The 15,399-nt window shown below is 28.5% G+C and overlaps 2 protein-coding genes across 6 annotated transcripts in view; one reads left to right on the plus strand and one right to left on the minus strand.

Annotated features, from left to right (window-relative positions):
* LOC122500724 (WASH complex subunit 5) overlaps nucleotides 1–3,485 on the minus strand; it is a 182,912-nt gene extending 179,427 nt beyond the window's left edge. For 2 of the 4 annotated variants that reach the window (XM_043609791.1, XM_043609790.1), the window contains exon 1: nucleotides 3,226–3,484. In XM_043609791.1, coding sequence (XP_043465726.1) covers nucleotides 3,226–3,347 — 122 coding nt within the window. In that variant the 5' untranslated portion in view covers nucleotides 3,348–3,484. Of the gene's footprint in view, nucleotides 1–2,765; nucleotides 2,788–3,225 lie in introns of those variants that run through there. The other 2 variants (XM_043609793.1, XM_043609792.1) reach the window with 2 other exon arrangements.
* Nucleotides 3,486–5,944: 2,459 nt separating this feature from the next.
* Nucleotides 5,945–15,168, plus strand: LOC122500720 (60S ribosomal protein L18a-like). 2 transcript variants are annotated; one of them, XM_043609785.1, is made up of 3 exons: nucleotides 5,945–6,083; nucleotides 11,321–11,500; nucleotides 14,782–15,168. In XM_043609785.1, the coding sequence occupies exons 1-3, from the start codon at nucleotides 6,066–6,068 to the stop codon at nucleotides 15,115–15,117; spliced, it is 534 nt and encodes a 177-aa protein (XP_043465720.1). In that variant the 5' UTR covers nucleotides 5,945–6,065; the 3' UTR covers nucleotides 15,118–15,168. The 2 variants fall into 2 exon arrangements, with proteins under 2 accessions (XP_043465720.1, XP_043465721.1); XM_043609786.1 differs by lacking the exon at nucleotides 5,945–6,083 and adding an exon at nucleotides 6,382–6,474.
* Nucleotides 15,169–15,399: the final 231 nt, after the last annotated feature.

A 15,399-nucleotide genomic window follows, 5' to 3' on the forward strand; every position in this document is an offset into this window, starting at 1 on the left:
GTCTCAAATAATAGAAATATGTGTTAAATATATTAAATATAATAATTTTAGCAAGATTCATATTAATTTCAAATAATTTTAGAAAAATAATAAGAAATCTTGAAATTTTTACACTTGCAATTTATATAGACATCGAATATAATTTTCCATGTCGGTTCAGTTGTTGATGTTTTTAAGGCTTGAGTCCCTTCCAAGGTAGAATCGATAGTACAAAATTTGAATTTTTATTATTTTTATAACTTTTTTTACCTATATGGAAGTGAAAAAAGTTTCATTTACTGGCAAAAAATTAAAGTTTTCCGGGCTTCAATTTTTATGAAATTATTTTTATTTATTAGTGGAATGTGTAGAAGCAATATGCAAAAAGAAAATCGCTGGTCAAAGGAAAACTGCAATTTTAATAAATTTTTTTCTAATTTTTTTTCGATTTTTTTAATTTTAAGGGTTGAAAATGACAACTTTCCCCTATCAATATGGGGGTCAAAATTTTTTTGTATTCATTGGGCATCGAGTGAATGAATTTTATGCAATAAAATTTATGGTCTCGTTATTGGTTTATAAATAACAATTTTTTCCTATTTTTTTGAACTTTATTATATATTTAGGGGTTGATTTGACAACTTTCCCCTATCGATAATGGGATGAAACTTGGTAGGTATTTATTGGGTGCCTACTTGAGTACGAAAATGCAAAAAAAATTTATGGTCTGATGAAAAATTTTCGATGCTGAGCATCGATGGCAACTTCAGGCACCTTACAAATTGAGATTTATTTGAATCCAAAACTGCTTTGTTTTTATGCAAATAAATTTTGTACTTGGACTAAATAGTTAATTATTTGACTCAATTAAAAGGATATTAGTCTTAATTAAAAAATTAATTATGATGAATAATTGAATATTTCATATTTGATACAAATAAATATTTAGTTACGTCAAAAAACTTGTTTTATTGGTGCGAATAAATATTTACTTGAATTAAAAACTATGCATTATTGAATCAAATAATTTTCATTATTGATTTAAAGCAATATTTATTAGATCTAATTATTACATTTATTTGACTTAAAAGTAATTCGTATTTGGTACAAATGTATACATATTTATTTGATATGTTAAAATAAAGTACTCAGATCTAATAAATATTTATACTTGGTTCAAATAAATATTTATTGGATAATAGACAATCATTTAATTGAGTCAATTAATTTTGATTTGATTCAATTAAATTTTTTTTCAGTGTACCTATATATTTAAAAGAGAAATATTACAATCTTTTGTATTTTTTCACTTGGAATATTTATATATTTTGCCTGCATTAAAAGAAGGGTTATTCCAAGAATTTCCAAAGTAAAATTATCATCGTTAGGAAAATTTGTCAATGTCTTTTTGCAGTGTAATTATGCAGTAAAATAGATAAAAATATCATTGCCGATTACTAAGGCTATCAGTTTTCATCCCTGCCGATAACTGACGTATTTGGATATTACGAACTTTGTTTATAAATAACTATTAAAAATAACACAATTCATAATAGACAAGAAGTAATTATACTTCTTTAAAGTTTGCTTTATTCGTAAAAATTAATTATCAAGTTTAAAAAAACACTGTGTCTATTTAGCCCGCTAGCGGGATGAATAGTGCCAGTAAATATTTATTTAGTTATAAAATCTATGAAAGTATTTATAAAATTTTATAAAAATGCAACTTATGATTTAAATATAATTTATATTCTAATTTTAATTTGTTTTATGAAATATAAGAAATTGAATATACATAATATAATCATGGCTGATAAAAATCATAATTTTTTTTAAAAACTCAAAACAATCCGATTTTTTTATTTAAATAATATTTTGTACCTACTATTTTATTTTTTATAAAGAAAAGCAAAATGTAATTTAAAATTGCTTATTAACAAAATTTTTAATTTGTTTGAAACTTTTATTATGAAAAAAGTCACACCCCAAATTTACAATTAAAATCGTGCTTAATGAGCTATATTTATTTATTTATATAAACGGCCAAAGTCCGTTTATCAAAAATTACCTACACAAAAAAGTCTAAATACAAAAACTACATTGACATTCATCAAATTTTTTAAATTTGTCCTTTCTTTCGATTAAAATTCCCTGACTTTTGAAAAACTTCTAAAAATCTCCTCTTTTAAAAAAATAATTATTTTTAAAATTTTCAATAAAATTCTTATAAAAATTCGAAATTGAAAAATTCTTTACAAGAATTCAATTATTTTTATAAATAAGAAAATTCTTTGCAAGAATTAAAATATTTTTTGAATACTGAAACCCTTCAAAGAAATAATTATTTCCAATTTAATTTTAATAATTAATTTCTCGAAAGAATACAATTATTTTTAAAAATATTTTTTAAATTCAATAATTTTCAACAATTCTGATATAAAAGTCTTCGAAACAATTCAATTATCTTTATAAATTGTAAAATTTTTGTCAAGAATTCAATTGAGCGTTTCGGTGCAATAATCGGTCTTGCGCCGGCAGGATGCTATGAGGCAAGACCGATTATTGCACCGAAACGCTCAATTATTTTTGTAAATAATAAAATTCTTTTGAGAAATTAATATATATTTAAATCATAAGTTGCATTTTTATAAAATTTTATAAATACTTTCACAGCTTTTATATCTAAATAAATATAATATAATATTTAATAATAGAATATAACATTTATTATTAATTTATTATCTTTCATTTGCTAAAATTAAATAATTAATATTTAATAGACTTACCAATTTTTACCATGTATCTAGGCGAGTAAATACTTTATATTTATTATTTTTTTAAATTAGCGGGATAAATAGCCTATAATCCTTACTTATCCCGCTAGCGGGCTAAATAACTTACCGTGATTACTTGTATCCCGCTAGCGGGATAAATAATTTACTGGCACTATTCATCCCGCTAGCGGGCTAAATAGACACAGCGTTAAATAATTTACTGGCACTATTCATCCCGCTAGCGGGCTAAATAGACACAGCGTTAAAAAAAATCTGACGAAAACGAATCGACACAGCAAATATCTTAAAACCAGACGTCTTTAAATTGAAATTTTTGTATTTCTGTAAATTAACATTTTTTCTTAAATTCAACAGTGATGGATCAATTATTTTTAATGGTATATTTTTATAATAATTCGCAAAATGATTTACTTTCATCCAACACAAGAAAAAATTTAACCCTTAAACTAACCTATAAACTGAAGGAATATAATCCTTCAAACACATTAATTCTGCAATAACTGCATTTCCTCTAGAAACCAAGCGAAGCAGATTTTGTCCACTAACGTTGTTAGATGCAATAAATTCGCCCATAATGTTTGAAACATAAAAACAATTTTTTCGTATCTAAAAGTAATATGTATATCCTTTATAATATTATATTGTTGGTTCCAAACAAAACATACAATCTATAACTGCTTCGCCAACGACTTTTCCGAACTAGAATTGTGCATTGGACTTAAGGCCTAAGCACAATAGGTTCGCGAAAGTCGTTCGCGAACGCAAAGCATGAGTTAGAAAAGGACAGAGATATATCTGTGTCCTTGTCTATATCATGTGTCTCGTTCGCGAACGACTTTCGCGAACCTATTGTGCGTTGGACTTTAGGCTGCGGTTAAGGCCTAAGCACAATAGATTCGCGAAAGTCGTTCGCGAACGCAAAGCATGAGTTAGGAAAGGACAGAGATATATATTTGTGTCCTTGTTTATCTCATGCGTTTCGTTCGCGAATGACCTTCGCGAACCTATTGTGCGTTGGACTTTACACCTCTGCAGGCTGCCTGCCTGCGCAGGCAGGAGCAACGAGAGTAAGGGAGAAGTTTGAAGTCACTGACTCTCTTACTCTTGTACGTTACCATGACAACCTGCAGGCAGGCAGATTCCACACCAGGAAGGAAGAGTAAGGAGACCGAACTCTGTGTAGAAAGCGCTTTAAAAATCTCAGAGAAATATGCACGAAAAGTGCCAGGCTCACTGCGTTCCAGTCGACCTCCAATTAAGTTGATCATGCGCATAAGCTGTGTTGTGTCTCTGTTTCTCGTAAAAATTGTGCGAGTGAGATGTAAGATCTAATGTTTACATTTAGCCGGTCTTAGTGAGATACATACATAATTATACAATACATTTCGTTTTAATAATTATTTATTTATTTTATTTAAAAAATGTCGTGTTGTCTGCCAGGATGTAAAGAAAGAAAAAGAGTCTAAAAACATTAGTCTCTTCTATCCTTCTACGGTATGTAAATATACTCTAGTTATAAACACAATTCTTCTTAACCATTTTCGCAAAATTTTTCCCTTTTCATAAATATATTATTAAATTTTATTATTTTGAAAATCTAAATAATATCACAATTGCAAATAAATAAATTTGCTTTTAAAATTAACACTGCTTAAACTATATAATATTTACCTTGACATAACCACACTTTTCATCTATGTCAACACTGAACTTTAGTTCAGTGCGCATGATCGACTTAATTGGTGATCAACTAGAACACAGTGAGTCTGGCACTTTTCGTGCATATTTCTCAGACATTTGTAGAAGCAGAGTTCGGTCTCCTTACTCTTCCTTCCTGTTCCACACTTACCCAGCGCTCCGCTTTTCCATGGCGCTTTGCGTGAGATAGAAAAAGACAGAGACTATCTCTATCTTTTTCTGTCTCACGCAAAGCGCCACGGAAAAGCGGAGCGACTGGGTAAGTGTGGAATCAGCATAAGGGTGGAGTCCCATGAGCATGACAGCGTTTTGCGTTGCGTCGTAATGGGAGAGAAAAAGACGCAAATATACGTTTGCTGCATTCTCTCTTATTACAACGCAACGCAAAACGCTGCCATGGGACTGCGGCCTAAGGGGTAGGCACGCTCGCAATTAAGGCCAACGCAGAATAGATCCACTGTAAAAAAATCTGGTGTAAAATAACACGAAACTTGTAATTTCACACATCAAAATTATAGGTTGTACGTAGTAAATTTATTTCGTTCCAAAAGTAGTTTTACTATTTTTAATAATTTTACATTATACGACTATGTAATTTAATAGTTTTGTGTAAATTTACTACGTCCGACGTAGGAAAATTTGATCACTATGTCCGACGTGGTATTTTTACATTGCGTGTATTTCTACACTTTGACGTAATATTACGTCGCACGATCTGTACAATTACATGGCGAATGTAATTTTCTTATTCCTTTAAGATTTTCAAAAAATTTTCAAGTTTTTATAAATAACTCTAAAAAAGTGTATATAATGTACATTTATAGAAAGTATATGCTAATTTATAAGTAAATAATAATATAACAAAAAGTTTTGGGCTATATTTCATAAATACAAAAAGTTACGACTGAAAATATTATTTCAAAAAATATTTGCAGGTTATGTAGATTACAGTCGGCGTGTAAAAATACCACGTCGGACATAGTGACCAAACTTTCCAACGTCGGACATAGTAAATTTACAGCAGATTTTTTTACAGTGTCTGTAACCGGAACCGCAATCGTAAGCGTAACCGTAAGAATGAGTTAAAGAAGGATAGGTATATTGTTTATCCTTCTCTAACTCATTCTTACGCTTACGGTTACGATTGCGGTTCCGGTTACAGATCTATTCTGCGTTGGCCTTTAATTCTATTCTAGGGAATTTCAGCTAGCCTAAGGGGGTCCCTCGCACGCAATTCTTGCATTTGTACCTTAAGGCCAACGCAAAATAGATCTGTAACCGGAACCGCAATCGTAAGCGTAACCGTAATAATGAGTTAAAGAAGGATAGGTATATTGTTTATCCTTCTCTAACTCATTCTTACGCTTACGGTTACGATTGCGGTTCCGGTTACAGATCTATTCTGCACTTTATGCACACATACGCGATTCGGTTACAGTGGCGTATAGGCGCTTCCGTATTACACGTTGTAAATTTACATTAGGCTTTTTTACAGTGTAGTTGTTCCATACTGGGACCAGAGGCCATTTAACCAAAAGAAAGAAAAACCTCTTTGTTTTCTTGATTGAAAGGTGCGATTGTAAAACTTGTAAAATGAAGGCAAAAGGGGAAGTAAGTAAATTATTTTTTCAAATAGAAGATTTATTTACTGGTCGAAACTGTACAAGAGAAACTTTTTTAACATTACTGCCGCCAACAAATAAAAGTTTCACCAAGTTGGACAAAAAATTAGGATGATGGTAATTGAATGTCAATTTTAGGTTAAAAAAGCGATGCAATAACGCGTTGAAATGAATTTGTCGACGTTTAATAAGTTTACATTCTGGACTTACCAAGACAAAACTTTATATCTTGTTGACAGTTGGCATTCGGCAGCATAAAAATCTCTGTGTACTTTTTTAGGAACAGTGTATATATCGCCCATTTGTGGGCAATGTCATGAAAAATATCTGAGTTGGGTATATCGAAAAGCAGCAGTGATATATTATGTCGCTTGTATAAGGTAATTAATTATATTATATTATTGTAACATTATTATTTTCGAAGGCTCCTGTCGTTAAAATTTTTTAATAAAAAGAAGTATGACAATTCATGTTTTTAATTCTTTTTTCTTAAATGAAATGTAATATAAAAATTAATTAGGAAACCTTAAACGGGCAAAATAATAAACTACTGCTACTTATTTTGTGAATTTTCCTCCATTTACATTTCTTACATGACGGTCGGAATGATACATTCCTGTTATTTCGTCCATGCAAACCCTACGCATTTTTCTATGCTTATTATTAGGGGATATGTCATTTAATTGACTTAAAATATTTTAGTAATATGTTGAATAGATATAATACTAGTGAAACTTTTATTCTGCTTGATATAAAATTCTCTATTTATTTAACATGGCTACTGTAAAACTTTCCTGTATCTAACCTTTTCATTTATATTTTCTGCTTCGGTCACGAATTTTTTTTCGGTCCCTTAAATTTCAAATACATAAAAATTTTCCCGCTTACATATATCGGAAAGTTTTTTTGGTCCTTCGAAATCCAACTGTACCAACTTCGAAGTTTTACTGTATTAATTTATTATTTTACAATTAGGAAGTCTCTGGTTCATTTATAAAATTTTCTTGATATTTCTTGTTTTAATTTTGTAATGAAAATAGAAAACTTCTTTTTTTTTAAATAACAATGTTTAGTTCTTTTTAAATACATCTAATCTGAAGAATCAGGATACTTTACACTACCGTCGGGAATTATCGGTACGGCGGCACGCGCACGGCCCACAAACATGCCAATATTTAAATCACGATTTTATTGTAAATACAAATGTCAGAAAATTAACAAATATACCATTCGAAAGATTATTAAATTCTACGATTAATGATACATAACTGAAATTTTTTAAAATTTATACAAAGATTATAGCAATCGACAAATTTGACAAAAAAATTAAAAAAATAAAATTATTTTTGAAATTTTTTCAACCTTTGTATATTTTTTAAAAATTGTAAAAAAAATTCAAAACTTAAATAGGTGTGATCATTCAAGTCTCATCTTTAATTTAAGACCAAAAAAGTACAAAAATCTTAATTGGTTAGTGAGATATCATTATAAACGGCCGAGAATTTTCAGCCAAAACCCGTTCAAAATCGACTAATTCAATGCATTTGTCAAAAAACATGCTCGGACGTTTAGAATGATATCTCACGAACCGATTAAGATTTTTGTACTTTTTTGGTCTTAAATTAAAGATGAGACTTGAATGATCACACCTATTTAAGTTTTGAATTTTTTCTACAATTTTTAAAAAATATGCAGAGGTTCACAAAATTTAAAAAAAAATTTTATTTTTAAAATTTTTTTGTCAAATTTGTCGATTGCTGCAATCTTTGTATAAATTATTAAATTTTTCAGTTATGTATCATTAATCGTAGAATTTAATAATTTTTCGAATGGTATATTTGTTAATTTTCTGAAAAATTTGTATTTACAAAAAAATCGTGATTTAAGGATTGGCATGTTTTCGGACTTATAAGCTACTGAGTATAGGTCTACAATTAAAAGTCCAAAATTTCGAAAATTCATAACTCGAAAATTTGGACAATTAAACAAAAATAAAAAAATACGTATCTGTTTTTCTCGACACAGAATAGAAAATAATATTTTTGGCAGATTTTAAGAGGTCGACAAAAATCTCACGTGGAATTGCCCGCATATACTTTTTTTCTTTATTACTGTAGTTAATATTTTTTCTTTGAAATATCAAAATCTATGGAAATAATAATAATGTTAATAATGTTCTGAACGAATGAATTATGTTAATTTTTAAATATGATGCATACCACAAAAATTGAGTCTCCCAATGTATTGAGGAGTTTTTGAGTTATTGAGCATTGGGATACTCGATTGAACAAAATATGTATAAAATGTACTCTTTAATTCCAAATTAGTTCTTAAGTTTTACAGAGTTGTCACAAGTCGAGGAAATCAGAGAATTTTGTCAAAAGTACTGGAAAAATATTCAATTTGAAGAATTCATATGAAATCCTCAATTTTGTTGTCCAACAGCCTTTAAAAATATTGAAAAGATTTAATTTAATTTTAAATTCTTTCGATTTTTAACAATAAAATTAAACTTTACAGATTTGAAATTGAATTTATTTAAAATAATTTAATTCTTGAAAAACTATCGAAAATATTATTTAAAACTTCAAAAAATAATTTAGAATTTTTTTTCCCACAATTGAGAGTGTGAGTGCAATAATAATCGGTCTAGCGCGTGGACGCACGTGCTAATACCAGTCGAGTCTCAATAAGCTTCTGGTTCTGAGTCTCTCACTGTTACCCGACTGGTATAAGAGCTTGCGTCCACACGCTCGACCGATTATTGCACCAACCCGCTCACTTGAATTTCTTTTGGTGTGTTGATAGTGGGCTCAAAATTTCTGAAGCGTGCCACTAATTTTTCGATAGAAATATTTTTATATTTCATATCAATAATTTTATAGTATTTTCGTACCATAATATGACCCCAAAGTTGTTTTTGCAAAATTTTAATTTTTTTAAGAGTTATTGTTTAAACAATTTTTAAGCATTAAATTATTTAAACATTTTTTTCTAGCGTTCTATTTGATCGATTTTAATAAAATTTGAAATGAGTAATATACAATAACCCTGCTTTCCAACAAAAAAAATTTGTTAAATTTTGTTCATAATTTGTTTAAAATAGCAACAATTGTTATAAACAAATAGAAATAAAATATACTTCTCCGCCTAATTTCGTATTTTTTCTTGTCAATTATGATACCCTGTTTTATCATGAGTATTTCCCAAAAAAAAAAAGTTAGTATATTGCATTAGGTCAAAAGTTATTAATATTTTAGTGGCCGCGCGCGCTGCGATATTGACGCGCCACACAGTGAGATTTTCTTACAATTTACTGTTCAAAAATTTCTACAGCTTACAATTTTTGAACGATTTGAGTGTTCTTGGATTTAAATTAAAGGGAATTAAATTCTTTAGACATCCCTCGAGTCCGATTTTTAAAATTTTAATTGTTTATAATTTTTTAGTTTAATCAAAGTTAACAAATTAATACAATTTTGTAAAAAAGGACGTTTATTTCTTATTCCGTTACTGAACATGATCCAAATCAGTTTAAGTTGATCCAATATGATCACTAGGCAATTAATAAAACATAAAATAATTTATTTTAATTGTTGTAAACAATATTAATTAACAAATAGATAACTTTAATTCTTATTCATTAAAAAAGGTTTTTTTTTGCGTGTAGTTTTTTATTAAGGTTCATGTAAAGAATATATATCCTCCTTGTTTAAAAAATAACTTATTTAAATTGTTATAAACATTACTAATTAACAAATAGTTAACTTTTGTTCCTCTTCACCAAAAAAATTTTTTTTTCATCTGTGGTTTTTTATATAGCTTCATTTAGAAAATGTTAGAAGGTAAGTATAAGTACTTATTTTAAATAGTCCGTAAACTTATAATAAGTTTTTATACTTACATTTTAATTTTCTTTAAATGAACCTTAATAAAAAACTATACGTGAAAAAAAATTTTTTTATGAAGAGAAATCAAAGTAATCTATTTGTTGATTAATATTGTTTATAACAATTTAAATAAGTTATTTCTTAAACAAGGAGAACTATTCTTTAAATAAACATAAATAAAAAAATAAACGTGAAAAGACATTTTTTAATGAAGAGGAATCAAAGCTATCTATTTGTTAATTAGTAATGTTTATAACAATTTAAATAAGTTATTTTTTAAACAAGGAGGATATATATTTTTTACATGAACCTAAATAAAAATCTACACGCGAAAAAAAACCTTTTTTAATGAATAAGAATTAAAGTTATCTATTTGTTAATTAATATTGTTTACAACAATTAAAATAAATTATTTTATGTTTTATTAATTGCCTAGTGATCATATTGGATCAACTTAAACTGATTTGGATCATGTTCAGTAACGGAATAAGAAATAAACGTCCTTTTTTACAAAATTGTATTAATTTGTTAACTTTGATTAAACTAAAAAATTATAAACAATTAAAATTTTAAAAATCGGACTCGAGGGATGTCTAAAGAATTTAATTCCCTTTAATTTAAATCCAAGAACACTCAAATCGTTCAAAAATTGTAAGCTGTAGAAATTTTTGAACAGTAAATTGTAAGAAAATCTCACTGTGTGGCGCGTCAATATCGCAGCGCGCGCGGCCACTAAAATATTAATAACTTTTGACCTAATGCAATATACTAACTTTTTTTTTTGGGAAATACTCGTGATAAAACAGGGTATCATAATTGACAAGAAAAAATACGAAATTAGGCGGAGAAGTATATTTTATTTCTATTTGTTTATAACAATTGTTGCTATTTTAAACAAATTATGAACAAAATTTAACAAATTTTTTTTGTTGGAAAGCAGGGTTATTGTATATTACTCATTTCAAATTTTATTAAAATCGATCAAATAGAACGCTAGAAAAAAATGTTTAAATAATTTAATGCTTAAAAATTGTTTAAACAATAACTCTTAAAAAAATTAAAATTTTGCAAAAACAACTTTGGGGTCATATTATGGTACGAAAATACTATAAAATTATTGATATGAAATATAAAAATATTTCTATCGAAAAATTAGTGGCACGCTTCAGAAATTTTGAGCCAGTGTAAAACACTAAAATTAAGTTTACAGCATAATTGAATAATTGCAATTATTTGATAACATAAACGTATATTAACTTTCCTGTACAAAGAGTAATTAATGTAGTAAATTAATTCTTGTATTAATTATCCAAATTAAGGGTTTTTATTTTTGCAGTTGAAAGCATATGAGGTGGTTGGACGAAAATTGCCCACTGAGAAAGAAAAGACAACACCTCTCTATAAGATGAGGATTTTTTCACCAGATGCAATTGTAGCAAAGTCTCGATTCTGGTATTTCCTAAGACAGTTGAAGAAGTTCAAGAAATCCACTGGTGAAATAGTCTCTTTAAAACAGGTATTTTAATTATCTATACTAAAAATTTATTATATTCCGGAGCATCATCATTAATTTAAATCGAACTTGATGAACATTAAATGAAAAATTAAATAAACACAGTACACTGGAATCTCCGAGTTTTGCACTTTGGAAGTTTAGACTACACTAAAAAACTGTTGACAGAACTTTTCGCTCAATGCGCTTAAGAAGATAATTTTGGCTTTTAGTAAATTATAACAGTATTAACATTTGACTTTTGGGTCATTCCAGTGAAAATCGTCTAGAGCTGGTTGCTCGATTTTAAAAAATGGTGTAATTAATATCCCGTGTGGAAATTGTGTAATGGCCCTTTATAGATTCTACCTAGATTTCCAATTTATTAACTAGATCCTAACTTGTACATCTTTATAGTGCCTATGTTGGCACGTCATGCACTTCTACCTTGGCCCTACCTATAGAATCTAGTTAGGACCAACCACTAAAATATAATCCAATTGTATTCAAGAATATTATATAATATATATATAATATTCTTGAATACAATTGGATTATATTTTAGTGGTTTATGGCACTAAATATATTTTACATTCTTTTAAATAATTTTTTTAAATTTCTAACTGATGCAGTCTTACACGGAAAGAAAAAGTCCGTCAATCATTAATAGACTAGTATATTACTTTGAGACGGGACACAAAATCATTGAATGGATAAAATTCTTTGAGTCACAATCAATGATGAGTTGCTTGCTAAAATTTAGAAAACTGTCATCAACATATAAAACTCGTTCACTAAAATTTAGAAAACTGTTCTGTTTTTTTCGTTTCACAGTTCCGATATTTTATTTACACTCTTAGACGCTTTAGACCAACACATTTTCGCATTTTAACGCAAGTAACCTAAAACCGAAGACTTACATATATATTCGCATACTTAATAACTACACGTAGAAACGCACACTTATAACACTTTACGTTTAGAAGCGAACTGTTCTTATATACCAAATAACAAAATTTTTCACAACTTGTGAGAAATGATTTTGCACTAATAACTACTTTTTAATTAGCGAGAAATATAAAAGAAAATATATTTTCATCGAGGTCAATTTCTAGACGCAATTCAACTGCAAATTATTAGTTAAGGGGAGGTTCTCATTGCAAAGGCCAAAATAAACACAAACTTTGACAATTTTTTGCAAAGAGCGGCTATGACTTAGCGATGTAGTTCTTTTTTCTAAATAAAGATACATTCTTGAACTTTCAAAACATATATTTCATTTTTAAAAAAATGCAAAATGGCGGCCAATATGGCGCATCTAGAAAATAATGTTTTTTTAAATATGGAAAACGGTGGGCATTCTACACTGCGCAATTTTTAGTCTAAAACAAAAACTCAAAATTTTTTATAAAGATGACATCCTAAAGAATAGGTTATACCTATAAAATAGTTAAAAAGTTAACAAAATGACAAAATGGCGGACACATTTTTAAAAAAACTGCGTTTTTGCATTATTTTTCTATATTTGACCTCTTGTAAAAATCTCTATTGTTAACAATTTTACCATATTATAGGTATAACCCCAGTAGAATTTAGTTACCTTTAATTAGCCGCAAACCCGAAGTTGATTGACTAAATAGTTTAGACGCTACGATGCCCACCAGTTTGAAAAATCTTGTTTCGAGAAAAACGCGTTTAAAGTTTGAGAAACATTTTTGTGCAATAATTAAATTCTTTCCAATTCTTTGTTCAATTTGCGTATTTGATAAATATCTATAGGTATTTAGGGTCACTCTTTACGATTCTGAGGTCAGATTTGCAAAATTTTTAAAAATCGATTCGATTTGCCTGACATTTGTTATTCAGTGCTCGGGACGCCGGTGAGTTCAAGACTCCATAAGAACGAAAATATTCTTCGGATCAAAAAATCGCTATACACACATATTCTACATATATATAGCTTTCAAAAAATACAATAAAAAAGAAATAAATTTTTTTGATTCCCGCAATGAGAACCTCCCCTTAAGTTAAACATTCACATTACACATAATAGTATATAGGGATATGTATAGCAGACAGCAAAAACACATGGACTATAGAGAAACCGGAGGAAATGCGCATCGGTACACTGCGCAACAATGCACTAGTGAAGAGCACCGATTTAGAATACGAGTCAACTAACGTTTCACAAACTTTCAATAATGATTCGTAAACATTCAAACAGCCATTGATAACAATTCAGCATTAAATCTAAAACAATTGGTCACATACTGGCATTCTAATCAATCAATGAATTGTTTTTTAAACTTTTATGAAGTTTTTCAATCGTTAAGTAAAGTTAAGTAACCATCAACGGAAAAAGAGTCCCATCTCAAAGTAATATACTAATCCATTAATGGTTGACGGACTTTTTCTTTCCGTGTACATAACCCATTTTTCGAAAACTCAGTATATAAATCATTAACAATAGATTATAAATACTGCTATTTATTTTAAATATATATATATATATATATATTTGCTAAATTCATTTAAATTAACAAAAATTATTTGAAAATAACTCACCAGAACAATTAAATCAGTATTTTTTTGTACTTCCACAGTATAATAAACATCATTTTCTTTTTCTTATATCTTCTGTAGAGAAAAGGGAATTTTCGCGAAACCTTTTAAACTTGATTTCAATTAAAATAAATTTATAATTTTAAAACAAATCAAGTTTAAAAGGTTTCGTGAAAATTCTTTTTTCTCCACAGAAGATATAAGAAAAAGAAAATGATGTTATTATTCTGTGGAAGTAGAAAAAAATACTGATTTTAACTGTTCTGGTGAGTTATTTTCAAATAATTTTCGTTAATTTAAATGAATTTAGCAAAAATATATATATTCAAAATAAAAAGCAGTATTTATAAAATCTATTGTTAATGATTTATACTGAGTTTTCGAAAAATGGGTTATGTAAGACTGCATCAGTAATGAAATGAAATAGTTTTTTTCTTATAAAATCTTTCTTTATTCAAATCTACTAAGTGTACAATACTTTAGTGACAACAGTAATTGTGATTATTAATGCACATTACTAAAAATATTAACTTCTTTCTCTAAATTTCCTATGGGGATAGATTAGTTTTTGACTTTTTCAACCTTGTTCATCTGAAGCAAAACATAATATGAATATCACGTTGAATTTTGTTGTATTGGTACTTGCAGTTTAAATTCTGGCAGGAAAAAAATAGTTTGGTGAAAATGGCAGCTGCGTTCCTCAAAATTAAAAAAAAATTACTTATTATATTTCTTTTTTTCAGATTTCTGAGAAAACACCAACAACAATAAAGAATTTCGGGATTTGGTTGCGATATGATTCAAGGTCTGGAACTCATAATATGTACCGAGAGTACAGAGACTTGAGCGTGAGCGGCGCGGTAACTCAATGCTACCGAGACATGGGTGCACGACATCGAGCTCGTGCTCATTCAATCCAAATTATAAAGGTCGAGATCATCAAAGCTGCTCAATGTCGTAGACCTCAAGTCAAACAATTCCACGATGCCAAAATCAGGTTCCCATTGCCCAAACGTATTGCACACAGGAATCAAATGCCGACATTCAGTGTACGAAAACCGCGTACCTACTTCTTGTAAAAACTTTCATTTGAATTTTTTTTCTTAGAATAAACTTGAAAATTTCTTAAATTTTTTGTATATTTTCCTACCTCTAAAACTTCAGATTCAAAAACTATAACCCCAAAAACATTATCTCTTATTTTAAGTTTGGAATTGGCTAGATAATTTAGGTAATTATTGTCCTATAAGAAAGTATAGCTTTCTAAAATATTATCTGTCATTTTCCAAACCATTTACCTAACTTTAATAAAAATTTATCTATAAAAAAGATCAATGAAAATCATGGTTTTCCGCATTTGG

Source organism: Leptopilina heterotoma, unplaced genomic scaffold (genome assembly GCF_015476425.1).
Source record: "Leptopilina heterotoma isolate Lh14 unplaced genomic scaffold, ASM1547642v1 Lhet_190, whole genome shotgun sequence".
Taxonomy (NCBI): Eukaryota; Metazoa; Arthropoda; class Insecta; order Hymenoptera; family Figitidae; genus Leptopilina; species Leptopilina heterotoma.

Bases quoted from the DNA above. Each gene is read 5' to 3' on its own strand.
- LOC122500720 (XM_043609785.1), top strand. The intron at 11,501-14,781 runs GTATTTTAATTA...TCTTTTTTTCAG, and splicing joins AAATAGTCTCTTTAAAACAG to ATTTCTGAGAAAACACCAAC.